Source organism: Peromyscus eremicus, chromosome 17, assembly GCF_949786415.1.
Source record: "Peromyscus eremicus chromosome 17, PerEre_H2_v1, whole genome shotgun sequence".
Lineage (NCBI taxonomy): Eukaryota > Metazoa > Chordata > Mammalia > Rodentia > Cricetidae > Peromyscus > Peromyscus eremicus.
Genome location: NC_081433.1, coordinates 59,001,588 through 59,016,363, shown reverse-complemented (window position 1 = coordinate 59,016,363; position 14,776 = coordinate 59,001,588). Strand labels below are relative to the sequence as shown.

The 14,776-nt window shown below is 36.7% G+C and overlaps 1 protein-coding gene across 12 annotated transcripts in view; it reads left to right on the top strand.

Moving 5' to 3' along the window:
- Positions 1-14,776, top strand: part of LOC131894475 (triadin-like) — a 112,271-nt gene that overhangs the window by 77,054 nt on the left and 20,441 nt on the right. For 9 of the 12 annotated variants that reach the window (XM_059244747.1, XM_059244752.1, XM_059244746.1 and 6 more), the window contains 4 exons: positions 1,847-2,083; positions 6,015-6,452; positions 8,669-8,926; positions 10,592-10,837. In XM_059244747.1, coding sequence (XP_059100730.1) covers positions 1,847-2,083; positions 6,015-6,452; positions 8,669-8,926; positions 10,592-10,837 — 1,179 coding nt within the window. The remainder of the gene's footprint in view (positions 1-1,846; positions 2,084-6,014; positions 6,453-8,668; positions 8,927-10,591; positions 10,838-14,776) is intronic. The other 3 variants (XM_059244749.1, XM_059244748.1, XM_059244753.1) reach the window with 3 other exon arrangements.

The following is a 14,776-nucleotide window of genomic DNA, read 5'->3' as shown; positions in this document are numbered from 1 at the left end:
AGAAGCTTCTCTGATGAGGGTTAGTAGAGGCACTAATCTATGGGCTTAATGAAAGAGATTGGTAAGTCATTAGGAGTCAGTTTAATGTTGTCCTCTATGGGGATTCCAAATGAAACATGAACATCTACATATTCAAAGCTTATAATCTACAAATAAGAGAAAACTTGCAGTACTGTCTTTCTGGGTCTAGGCTACCTCACTTGGAATGACGGTTTCCAGCTTCATCCTTTTATGTGTGGCTTTTAGGACTGAATTTTCTAATCAACTGAATAAAATTCCATTATGTAAATACACCACATTTTATTCTCTTTTGATAAGTTAATGAACATCTAGGTGGTTTCCATTTTTCTGGAAACTGGGAGTAAGACAGCAATGAACATGGATGAGCAAGTATCACTGCAGAAGGATATAGAGTCCTTGGATAGATGCTCAAGGACTAATATAGAAGGACTATGTGATCAATTTATTTGTAGGTTTACAAGGAATATCTACACTGATTTCCATAGTTGGCTACACCAGTTTGCACTCCCACCAGCTGTGAAAACCTGTTCCTCTTTCCCCACATCCATGCCAACATTTGTTGTCATTTTAAGAACCTTAGCCACTCTGACTGGGGGGAGATGAAATGTCAAAGTAGTTTTAATTTGTATTTTTCTGATGGCTAAGGATATTGAACATTTAAAAAATTTTATCAACCATTTAGTTTCCATATTTTGGGAACTATTTGTTTAGTAAAACTAAACTATTTGTTTAGTCCCATGCCTCATTTTTTTAAATTGGGTTGCTTTCTTTCCCTGATGTTTATGTATTTACTTGTTAGTTAGTTAGTTAGTTAGTTAGTTAGTTCTTTTCATATTCTAGACAGAAGCCTTCTGTCAGACAGATAGCTGGTCAAGATTTTTTCACATTCTGTAGGCTTCCTTTTTACTCCAATTATGTTGTCCTTTTCTATGCAGAAACTTTTTAGTTTTATGTGTTCCCATTTCTCATTTGTTTGTCTTAATGCTTGTACTATCAGGATCTGTTCAGAAAATCCATTCTAGTGCCTATAAATTCAAGTATATTTCCTACTCTTTTTTCTACCAAATTCAGGGTACCAGATCTTATATTAAGGTCCTTGATATATATGGATTTGAGTTTTGTTCAAGGTAAAGTAATAAGAATCAAGTTTTATTCTTCTACATGTAGCTTCCTTGTTTGACCAGCATCATTTGTTAAAGATACTGTCTTTACAACAAGGTTGGCCTCTTAGTCAAAAATCAGGTAGCTGTACAATTGTAGGCTGTAGGCCTACACTACAAACACACACACACACACACACACACACACACACACACACACACACACATTTTTTAGTTATGTTCAGTGTATCTTGCAAATATATCTTCTGGAGAACATATGCATTTTGCAACTAAAGCTATCATTCTCCCATGTAGCAATTCAGGTATGCCTTACAAGTACTCTGGGTGCCTCAGACTTCGTGGAACAACCTGAAGACATTGCCCTTTAGTGTTCCCTGATACTTGTCTGGCTAATATTCTGCTCTGTTATCATTTTTCTCCTGTATAGTAAGTAGTGCCTGGTAAATAGCACTGAAACCCTGAATGTAGAAGTCCTAGGCTCTTACCTAATACAAATGATTTCAGCTTTTAATGATAGCCTAGTGATTTTTGGGTAGCTGCGCATAGATATGGATAAATTTAACTGTTAATTACCAATTATTTTCTGCTTCACTGTCTCCATAACCTTTGTCTTGTAAAGTTACAGTCATTTTAAAATACAAGCACCCCAAATAAAGAACACTGAGACTGAAACAAATCAAATTAATCTTCCATCTTCTCCTCAGCAGAAAATGTCCTCAAAACAAGAATACACATCTACACAATCAGAACATTTCTCTGAAAAAAAGAGTAAGGAGGAGATGTGGGCCCAGATGAGTGCACACCAGTATGCATGTCTTAACGAAATTCTCAGGAAAGATTTCAAGAAGAAAATGCGTAAAATGTATGAAAAGTCTGAAAGCAACATCTGTTCTAACAGAGTGCCAATTCCCAGTAAGCCCAAAGAGAAAGCATACTTAAAGGTAATTCTGTTCCCTCTGATCTGAAAATTGCATATATTTGAGCTTGTAGGAAAAGATGCGTCTGGACTGCCCATCTCTGAAGTAGGGTAGATATTTTCCAAACAACAGCAAAACCTAAATCATGAAAATAACTTGCATTTCCTCATGCTCCCAGTCCCAGGAATACACTGGCCAGTCATCATCTAAGGTTTAAGCAAAATAAACTAGACTCTAAAGATAACAAACTAAAAAGCAAACATGTTTTTAACACCATAAGGAAAATTCATACAATTATGGTGAAAGTAAATAATAGTAAAAATAAAGGCCCAGGAGTCGTTACAGTTGATGTGAAAGGAACCAACATGGCGGCTCTGCAAGTGATACCAGAACGAAGTGTATATAAGGAACTAGGGGTTAGCCAGTAGACACATGGCAAAGTCTAGTGAACCAAAGGTGTCTGGGCTTCTAGGATCATGTGACTGGAATGAAAATAGCACCACAGTTTTCCCACTGTTGACTTATCTACTTGAATAGTTGTAGCTAGAGTTTTTCACTCCAGGTCCTGCCAAGCCCCGGCAGTCCCGTAGCCCACTTATAAAATAAACATATAGACGCTTGTATTATTTAGACTGCTCGGCCATTAGCTCAGGCCTACCACTGTCTAGCCCTTACTCTTATACTCAGCCCATTTTTGTTAATCTATATGTTGCCACGTGTTTCGTGGCTTTACATGCTGCTACCTGGATGGCAGGCTGGCGTCCCTCCCAGACTTCCACGTCCCAGCCTCTCCTCTCTGTTTGTCCTGCCTATCCTATACTGCCTGCCTGGCTACTGGCCAATCAGTGTTTTAGTTATTCACAACATACAGGGCATCCCACAGCAAATAGTTGACTACTCAAGTTTGTATCTCCCTTGCTTTTACATTAAATAATCCAGAATTTGTATAAGTTTTCATCTTGAAGGTATAAGTTTATTGTATTTTACAAATATTTACCCTTTAAATCCATATGCACCTTTCATTATGTATACATTGATACTCAGTTGTGCCTTCTAAGTTTTCTGGGTACCTCAGATTTCGAGTAACAAACGAAGACATTGGCTTTTACCATTTCCTGATTCTTGCCTGCCCATCATTCTGCTCTATTACCTGTTTTCTCCATTAAGTAAACAGCATCATGACATTGAAGAGGAACTTCAGTTGGGAAAGTCTCTCCAACAGATTGCATGTAGGCAAGTGTGTGGGGCATTTTCTTGCTTAATGATTGATGTGCAAGGACCCAGTTTAGGATGAAGAGTGCTACCTTTGGGCAGACAGTCTTGGGTCATATCTGAAAACATGCTGAGAAAACCATGAGGAGCAAACCAGTAAGCAGCTAATGGGTCCATGGCTTCTTCTTAAGTTCCTACTTTGAGTTTCTGTCTTGACTTCCTTCACTAGATTGTGACCCAGGGTATAGAAGCCAAATAATTCCTTTCCTTGCATGTTGCTTTTGGTCATGCTTTTTATGACAGAAACAGAAAGAAACATCCATTGAGCCATCACCTCGGCCTCATCTTGCAGCTGTTTTGAGAAAACTGGATATTAAAAAGAAGAAACTATTTCACATGCATGTATTTGCTTTGTACACACTATTTCAAAATCAACTCACCAAAAGAGATATGTGGCCCAGAGAAGATACATATAGTTACTTGCACAAACTGAATTAGACATTACGATTCCAGAGGTTTCTTCAACAATCTGGACTTTCAATTACCTATAAGGAATTGAATCCAGTATACTTTGAGCCATGTCATTGATCAGTACCTGTGCAGAAGGTTTCCCTTCTATATGAGCCACACAAATGCATTGGTTTGCTAAAAATCTAATTTGTGCTTTTTTTCTTTAATTAATATTTTCTGAAATAATAATATAATTATATCATTTACTTCCCTTCATTTTTCTCCCCCAACTCCTCCCATAGACTCCCCTTTGCTCTCAAATTTATGGTCTCTCTTTATGTTTTTACACAAACACACACACACACACACACACACACACACACACATATATACACACAATACACACACACACACACTCTTAAATATATGAATACAACCTGCTCAGTCAATATAATTTTACATGTATGTATACATGTATTTATATAACCTCAGGGCTGAACATTGGTATTAGATGATTCATTGAGGGAGGTACTTCCCTGGAGAGGACCATCTCTCCACTCCTTAGCATTTCCCACTCACCCATAGTTCTTTATATAGAGGTGTGGCCCTGTGACCTTTTGCCCTTCTATGTTAGCTGTCTATTGATATCATTTTTGTTTAGGTCATGTTTAGGCAGCCATGTTGATAAGACTTTATGGGTGTAGCTACTTTGACTTTTCTAGGAGGCACAATCTCACAGCAAATGTCATCTACTCTCCCTCTATAAGTAACTAAACTTAACACTCTGTCATCCACTGTGATAAAAATTTTAGTATTTTCCAGATGGTTTGTATTAATTCATATTAAGAAAGTTTAAATTACATGTTAATTCTTGAATATGGGATTACATACTAGGTATTAGACACTGGTAATTGTAAGAACTTTTGTTTACAGGATAGTGGATGTTGCTCAGTGTTGGAATCCTTTCCTAGCATCAAACAATGGATTTGAATCCAAGCCTAAAAAATTCTTGTACTTCATTTATGCTATAATCATATTTCCATGAAACATATAGTGGTTGTAGTTTGGTACATTACTGTCAAACATATTATATTCCTCTCATGCCTGAAATGTGCACTAACCTGGTCAATTTATCATTCTAAATGCAATCCATATCAATAATATCTGAATTTTCCTTCATAAAGCATTGTATCTTTATTTCTAATATTTTGCCTAACATTTTTCTAGAAATACTTTATAAGGCATAAAATCTTTACACATAAACTATAAACTTAATTTTTAAAAGGACTGAAGAGATAGCTCAGAATTTAAAGCCCTTACTATTCCTTCAAGAAGACCTGAATTTAGTTCCCAGAACTTACATAGTAACATACAACCACCTGTAATTCCAATTCCACAGATCTGATGCCTGATTCAGGCCTCCAAGAGCTTCAGCACACACATGGAGACAGTCAGGCACACGTGTACATAAACAAATTAAAATAAACATAAACTCTTAAAATCTAGTAATTTCCTGTGAAACCTTATCTTAAACAGTCTTTACAATTAAGGTAAATTTTATTCTGAAAAATTTGCACTCTCTCACTTATATAATGTCCTCTAATGATATATGTATGATAAGCTTAAGCCTCCTGACAAGGTGATTGACATTATGAACAATGTGTCCATAATAACCAGCATGTTAGGATAACTTAAAAAGAATTTATTCTCTAGAACTGAAATTTGTAGTCTCATTACCATTCACACTTATGTCAAGGTTATAGAATCAGTTCTACCCCAGTTTCTAATTGTCTTTACTGCCTGTACTAAGAGATAAAATCAACACTTAGCCAGGTATCCCTGCAGAAAGAGCAGCTAAAGGACACACACATGCACACCCTTATATACATATACATATGCATACATAAAAACAGTCAAAATGGAGTTATTTATAACAGGACCACAATGACCCTACTAGACATCAAAGATTAACAATACAAAACCCATTGTTCAAGAATTGTTTTGTAATGTTAAAAATCATCCAAGTCACTATTTTTGGCAAATTTAACAAAATTAAATTTATTTCAGTTAACACTGAGCAAGTTTGTTGGTTCATGGTTTTCTGCTGATGATAGCCTAGTGACTTGAGTAGCCAAACTTATGAAGAAACTGAACTATTAAAATGTGCTTCCTGCTTTCCCCATCTGCTCCCTACAACCTGTAAGGACAAAGCCATTTTGTGAACAAGCACCCCAAACAACAACAACAAATGTGAGAATGAAGTCAAGCGAACTAATCTCCTTTTTCTCATCAGCAGAAAATGACTGAAGAAAAGAAGAAACGTGATGGACAAGATGCACGTGTGCATTCAAGACTTCCTTTGGTCAGGAGGAAGGAGGACGTGAAGGAGCAAGCTGATTGGCACCACACACAACTGAATGAACTCCTCAGAAATGATATAAAGGAATTAATAAAGGAGGAATTGGCTACAGGGCATGCAAAGATGAGGGAACTCCTCAGAAAGGATCTAGAGGAAATTAGGGGAATACTCAAGAAGGAATTAAGACAACTATTTGTGGAGGAGATGGCCCTGCTGCAAGAGCAGGAGCACTGGAATCTGCAGTACCTGAAGGAACTCTTTAGAAGGGAATTAAAAGAGATGGTTCGGAAACAGGTTAAAAATTCCAAAATTATCATTTGTCCTAAAGAAGAGCCACTACCTGGTGCCTCTAAAGGAACTGCAGACTACCAGGTAGGTCTCTCTCACTGGAAAGGACTGTGTTTGATTGACAGGCTTTGAAAGATGCATCTGTTTGCCTGAGTCAGCAGTCCTGCAGATAGTTCCTGTCAGATGCCCAACCTTGATCATATCCTGGCCCCTCATGTTCTTGGTCCCAAGAATCCAGTGGCTGGTAATCTTCCGATGTTCATGTGACTCAACTATGAAAACAATAGATCAGGAAGTGAACGTGCTGTTAACACAAATGGGCACAAGTCTGGTAATAGTACATAAAATAGAGAATAATAACAAGCCAGAGAGTAGTTATGGTTGACAGGGAAAGAACAGACATGCATGTGGTAAGTGTATAAACAAAAGCAGAATTAGAAATTATATAGCAAATGCATACTGAAGTCAAGAAAGGACACTGGTTTCAATATTTCAAAGAAATAAATCACATGACTAGTAAAACCACACTGTATGTTAACAGGTATAGATAGACTATAGAGCTGCATTAGAGAATTCTAAGCTATTTTTCTCTCTTGTTTCAGACTTCTGTGTATATTTGCATATATAATTATAGGTTTATTATACTTTACAAGTGTTTATCTTTTTTAAAAAAAAAAATTGGTTTTTCCAGACAGTGTTTCTCTGTTTAGTTCTGGAACCTGTCCTGGATCTCACTCTGTAGACCATGATGGCCTTGAACTCACAGAGATCCACCTGGCTCTGCCTCCCGAGTGCTGGGATTAAAGGTGTGTGCCACCACCACCCGGAAAGTTTATCTTCTTAAATAATTTGCTTTTCCCAAGTTAGGCTGCCTCCTCTTCTAATGAATTGATAGAGTGCTGTGCATTAACCCTTGGGTGGCCTAATTTCAGGCAACATCACTTCTTACCATTCTCTGAAACTTTCCTGCTGTCATTCTGCTCTGTCCTTTGTTGTTTTCTTCAATCCAGTCAATAGCACAGAAACACTGAAGTTGGGAAGTTCTGGGCTCCAGTCATCCCTCAAAGTACCAACTGGTAACTAAGGTCTGTGATTTTAACCTTTCTCTGCTGACAGACAGACAGAACAGGTTCCTGAATCAACCCCAATGCTTAGAAAGAGAACCTCACCTTCCAGAATGGAACCTTTGAAGTTAGAATTTCACTCTAGTACTTATCTCACTGTAACAAGAGGACAGTAGGCTACATTAGAACTAGACGTAGTAGCATGGATAGTCCGTGTACATGCAACGGCATGTTCACAGCGTGGAGTTTGAAATGAATCCTGTTGGCTGTGCCTGCTGCTTGCTGCCCTCTGGACAGAGAGTTCTACTTGTTTGTCTCTCCTCCCTGGCCTTTTAAAAATGCTTTGTACCAATACTGAACTATTTTTGCAAAACACATTTGATCTTTCTTACAGTTTCTATTTCTATTGTTAGTTAATTTAGTTATGTCTCCCGGTGTAACAGGTGTATATGGCTTTATTAATTAATTGTTGTCCCCAAAGCTTTATTATCAACTGCTTCTCCTCTTTCCTAGAAGCAGCCAAATCCATATAATCATGTGTCTCTAGTTATTTGACACACTAAATAGCTCTTCTCTTACTGTCTGTGCTCAAGTCAGTATAATACATATATGATTTTTCATGTATGATCTTCCCCCTTGAGAGGTTATTTATGAGAAAAAATCCTTAAATCCTACATGGCACTTTAAAAATCATTTTCTTCCATTTATATGTGTAGTTAAGATAGTCATCAGTTTGAGATATAATAATCAATAATTTGAGGAAGAGAATCATTGTTTAATAAACATTCCCAGGGAGCAATACTACAAGTTCTCTGAGGAAACACGTAGGTGAGGTCAAATCTTTAGGTGTGAGAATTGTTTTTACATGTTAAATCTCATCTAAATAAAAAAAATTCAAAAAATCTCATGTAATTTATGGTTTTGAATATGTGACACACCATTAGTTTATTCCAAACAACATTGACACAAAAATCACGGGTTCATGATTTTTAGTTAATTCTAGGAAAACGTAATTTGTTTTCAGTTCTTAATGAGAGCCTAGTGATTTGAGACAGACTAAACATATATGAAGAAGTTTAACTGTTAAGTATTAAGCATTTTTTCACTTTCTCATGATCTTATAACTTATGACTTGTGAAGATAAAGTAATTTTGAAAACAAGCACCTAAAAATAAAAAAATTAAAAACTTCTTCTAGGAAACCAAGCAAATGAACCTTCTATCTCTCCTCCTGCAGAGAACATCTCTGGAACAAAGAAAAAAGAAAAAACATGGAAGTGACCATGACAGTGCCCCTTCACATTCAGAAAAGCCCTCAGTGCAAACTGAAGAGGAAGTCATTGGTGGGCAGAGTGATTCCCGCCGTATGCCTCTAAAGGAACTCATTAAAGAAGATTTAAAAGAAGCACTTTGTGAAATACTTGAAAAATATAAATGTGATACATGTATGAAGAAAGAACTACCTCATATCCGTAATGGAAGAAAACAACTAAGGGTAATTCCTTCTAATTTTCAAAGCAATGTACGTAGTGTGGGGGGGGGGGAGAGGCATCTGTGAGCCCTTGTCTCCGGGCTGTACAGAGCATCTCGACAACAGGACTTCAGCCTTGCACATGCCCTACACTTCTCCATTCCCAGGACACTTCCCACCCACCTTGAGCTTATGTGAAAAATTTAGATTACAACAAATATGACTTTAAAATAAATGATGAGACTTCTTATATAATAATAATATAGAAAAATGATAAAGACCTCATGGGGTTTCCAGTTGAATGAAAAGAACTAATATGCTTTCTCTGCAAATAACATCATAAGCCAAATGTAATGACCTGGAAATTTAATCTTAGACATGTGCCTAAGTCTAGTACATTAAAGAGCCATGGTCTCAGTAATTCAAAGATAGGAATCATGGGACTTTAAAAACAGCATGTGATTCTAATGGAAAGCCCTATATCACTGGACAACTGGCTTTTCTGCCTTTGATACCCTTATTTAAGTATTTCAGAATTCTGTATAAGCTAACATTTTTAAGTCTAAATTATATTTATGGATGTTTATCTTCTTGAATCCATAAGCTTTTTCACAGGCCACATCCTCCTTGGCTGTCCATGCAGTTCTGTCTCCCAAGGCCTCTGTGTGCCTAAATTTCATATTACAAACTGAAAATATCCTTCTCCATTCCCTGGGTCTTGGCTGACCATTGCTCTTTCTGCTGTTGTCTCCATTCTAGTAAATAGCAGCTGGTGAATCGTATTGAAATACTCAAGTAGAGGAGACCTGGACTCCAGCCCTCCTTCAAAGTCCCAACCAGTCACCAAGCTCTGTCTTTCACATGTGTCTCTTTCTGCAGAGAACAGCTTCATTTAATGATGTTAGGATTCATGTAATAGCATTTTATTTATTTTAATATACTGAGGAAAAATAGATAAAGATCATTGAACATCTTGTTCATTATCTCATATGAACCATGTTAAAACGTGAGTCAGTGCAGATAGTCTGCATGTATGCAGGGTACTCTCACAGGGTATAATCTGAAGTACAATTTAAACTTTGTTGTACCTGCCAGCTGATGTACCTTCAGCAAGATGGCTGTATTTGTTTATCTTCCCTATGATTTGTTTATGATATGTTAATATACAATATACTTTATACCATATAACTATAAACTACACAGTATATAATGTAAAGTAAAATTTAGCAGTTTGTTTTTCTTTTTGATGGTGTTCAGTGATTTTGGTTAATGGTAACTTAGGCTTGCCAACAAGCTGTTTACTGAAAAACAGAAAAAGGCCTCAAATGTACTGTTGGGGCTTAACCTTTCTAGGTAGTGTACGATAATATCTCTTACGAAAGTCATCCGTTGTGATGTTAAAAGTCATGTAATCATTTGTTAGAAGATTTAACAAGTAAAGTGTGGTTATTGTAATCAACACTGTAATCAATACTAAGTTAAGTATGTTGGGTCATGTTTTTCTCCTACTCTAGATGAGAATAAATTGGTTTCACTTCTTATCAATAGCAAGTGATGGTGTAAATAGAAGAGCATTTATGAAAATATTTAACTAATAAATATTAATTAGTTGCTCCTTTTTCTTTGTCCATACACTGTAATATGTAAGGACAGAGTCATTTTGAAAACATTCTACCTTCTCATCTTTAGAAAATATCTACAAAACAAGAGCTAAGGAAGAAATATGACAGTGAGTCCTTATATTCAGAGCAGCCTGCTACCAAGACAGTGAAGGAAATGGAGCATGAGCACAGTGAATTGCAGCACGTGCATCTTAAGGAACTCATTAAAAAAGATTTAAAGGTGAAAATTTGTGATGTGCTTGGAAAATACAAAAATGTTTGCCCTGAGAAAGAAGGACTACCTCGTGTCTCTAAGGGGAAAACAAGATTAAAGGTAATTCTAATTTGAAAAGCAGTATATTTCATTTGAGGGCAAAGATGCATCTGCAAGCCCATGTCCACAGTGCTGCAGTCCAGAGAGCAGAACCCCAGCTTTGTACAGGTCCCCCAACTCCTTCACACCCTCGGGCCCAGATGCATCCTTCTACCTGATCTTTAAAGGTTTAAGTGAAAACAAATTAGACTGTGACTACAACAGACATTAACAAGCTTTTATACAAATGAGAATTCTTATAAAATAAACAATAATAATAATAATGGGGGTGATGATAAAAGACTTCTAGAGTAGTTACAGTTGAGATGAAAGGAACTAACATGTTTGATATGCAAATGAATATATTATAAATCAAAACATAATTAACTAGAAATGCAATATTAGACATGTGCCTAACTGTAGTAAACCAAAAGGACAGAGCTTCCCATGATTCAAAGAAAAGAATCATGTCACTATAAAACAGCATGTGGTTCTACTGGGAAGCCCTACATCACTGGATAACTGGATCCCCTGGCTCTTCTTTGTCTGGTGTTTGAAATTAAATGTTTTAGAATTCTGTGTAGATTTACAGTTTTTTACATATTAAACAGCATTAAAGTTTTATTTCAGTCTATGATTTGTTTAAGCTGATCACATTTATCCATTTCATCCCCAAAAGAAACAAAATGCTTCTAGCGGTGTAACACTTCACATCACCCATCCAGATAGCATCCACTACAGCCTGTAGAAAACTTGAATGTAATTTGATCTCAAACTGGGTTTTATCCTCTGGACCAAAAGCTTTCAAAATTGCCTCTTAGAAATCCATCACCAGTCAGTCAGCAGGGTAGACCACTGAGCTAACTCCTGATATCTGAGTTCCCACTGGAAATAATTTATCCTAAGTGAATTCCTAGGCCCCTAGGGTGGGGAAGACTCATGGGAGCCTCCCTCCCACAGAATGTCACCTAGAACAGCCTTTTGTTAAATCTATAGACGTCTATCTTCTTTCACTATGGTAAGTCAAGCCTGAGAGCAAAGGGCACAAAGCCAAGCTCACTGCAGGTCTCAGAGTAGAAGATTAACACAGGAGGTCCAATGAGGCATCAGCTAGATAAAACTAAAGAGGATGACACAATCAGGTTAGTCTGTATGTCTAGCTGCTTGCTTTTTCACACGGTAGTTGCAGTATTCATTCACATAAAGTGTGCTGCAGCCTAGCCTATTGCCTGTAAGACGAATTGCTGAACAGTCTTATTAATAAAAAAAACCCTGAAGCCAGATATTGGGGTAAAAACTGAGAGATCAGGGAAGCAGAAAGAAGCCAGCCATGTTCTTACCACTAGAAATCCTCAGCCAAAAATAGAGAGACCTATTTCCTGTACTCATGCCTATATGCCTTTCTGTCCCTGCCCTCTTACTTCCTCTCTCCACCCAGTTACATCATTTTCTGTCTGTCTGTACAGACCTCCAGACCTCCATGGTTAGTACTGGGATTAAAGGCATGTGCCACCACACCTGGCTCTGTTCCCAGTGTGGCCTTGAACTCACAGAGATCCAGATAGATATCTGCCTCCCAAATGCTAGGATTAAAGGTATATGCTACCATTGCATGACCTCTGTGTTTACTATAGTGGCTGGCTTTTCCCTCTGATCTTCAGATAAGTTTTATTGGGGTGCACAAATAAAATATCACCACATTTCCCCTTTTTTGTCTAAAATAAAAAAGTTATAACTAATATCAGAAAAACTATATACAATAAGTACAATAACTATATACAGTATACACAGGCAATAAATACATCAACAATGTCTAGTCCATTTGCATTTGACAAATTCAGCAAAAATATTCCATTATCTATCCTATTTTGGTGAGTCCAAAATGTACTTAATTCACTTTCTATCCTAACTTGTATTACCAACCAAAAACTATCTTTTGATGTCTTTCAAACTTATACACTTTACACCTGTTTAGTGAGCTTCTTTTCTGAAATTGTTACCAAGGAAAACGATAACTATCTAATCTTCAACTCCCTCAGAGACCCAAGAAGGAAATAATATTACCTAGTACAACAGGAAGTGTAAACAAGCAACTTCCCAAAAATTTGTGAGTTATGACAGAAACAGCAAGCTGCCTAGACAGTCACTCGAGGTTTCTCTGCAACGTTGGGGCATCCATTCTTCAACCTACAGGCTTAGCATATCTGACAGACTCATCTGTGAAGCAGGATTTTCTAAAGAGCCTTCCTACCTTGTCTTGGCAAGATTTGGCAGTCCTTTCTTTTGTGTCCTGCTTGTCCATTTTGGACAGCATACTGTCAGCAGTCAATTTGACGGCACTTTCTTGCCCAGTGGCTAACTTTTGCCACAATGAAAGTAAACATATGGAGTTTCTTCAATGCCCATCATCTTCTCTGAAGTAAATTGGTGCTGCGAGGAGCAGACATGTCTCATAGTCATAAAAAAGAATCTATGTTATTAAAACATCTTAAATGCCATAGTCTGCAGATCTCTGAAGTGTTTGAAGATGACCTGTCTATATAAAATATATCTCTGCTTGATCTTGGAAACATACCTACCTAATATGTTTGATTATAATGACTAATTACTAACTTACATTTCTTTAGATCCTAATTAGTTGGTAATAATAACTTTCAAGGACTAGCAAATTGCACTATATTGTTAAATGAACTGTATAGGTACAATACCTTGAACAAGATTAGAAATACGTGTACAGTATTTAATAATGAAGTCAATCTCAAATTTGTATCAACATACAAAATTTGTATACAATATACAAAAATCCAGTCCAATGTAAAATATTTAAAACTAGTAGTTGCCTTTTAAAAGTAAATTCAATAATCTACCGTTTTATCTTTTCATATCCATATTCTCTCTTTTTTTCTTTTCAGATTAGATTTAATAATCTACCCTTTTTATCATTTCTATATCTTTTTTCAGAGTAAGATTCAATAATCTATCTCTTATCTATATCCTCTTTTTTTTCAAACAAGAACCCTGAATATAATTTCCTTTGTTTAATGTTTTTCCTGACCATTAATAATTAACAACTTGTAACTAACCATCCTAAATAATGACTACTATACAAAACCCATTGAAAGACCAAAACCCACCCACCCTACCTCCTGGGAATGTGGATGTCATGTTCTTAAAATTACTTTCTGCTGTCTGGGGGCAAAAGCATGTTTAGGGGATCCTGGAAACAAAAATTTTTTGGGTTAATTGTCAAGTCCTGGGAGAGGTAGCTGTATCATTTGTTGTCCAGTCTCTACATAATGCAAAAGTACAGGGCTTATCTCAAGTCCTTGCTTGAGTAATCTGTGAGTCTGGATCATCTCAGTTAGCCATCTCAAAATTGTCCTGAGCAGTTTGTAGTAGAAAGCCAATCTTTGGGTGGTGTTTATCGTCGTCGTCGTCCTGATGGAATCATCATTGTGGAGCCCCATCATCTTTTTGGAGACTTCAAATTTGCTGTTAGGCATGGTCATGATTCCCTGCAGAAAACTGATAGAGACTCAAATGCAAAAACATGCAGAAGCAGCTAGATGAAGCTTTTTTTTCTGGAGTAAGTTAGTACTCTATATGACCATTAGTATTATGACAAAAGTTTAAAAGTATGCATGTAAATCTTATAAATTTTGATATAAAATTCATACCTTGAAAAAAGTTTTGAAGAATCAAAATAGAACCAAAGAATTATGAGATTAGTGGCAATAGAATAGTCCCTTAATTTTGGTTTCTTCTGTCCCATTTCAGATGGCTCTTCTGGCATGATACAGAGATTTTCCATTTTCTTTTTTTTTAATCTTTTTTTAAACTTTTTCAAGACAGGGTTTCTCTGCATAGTTTTGATGCCTGTCCTGGATCTCACTTTGTAGACCAGGCTGGCCTCAAACTCACAGAGATCCACCTGGCTCAGCCTCCTGAGTGCTGGGATTA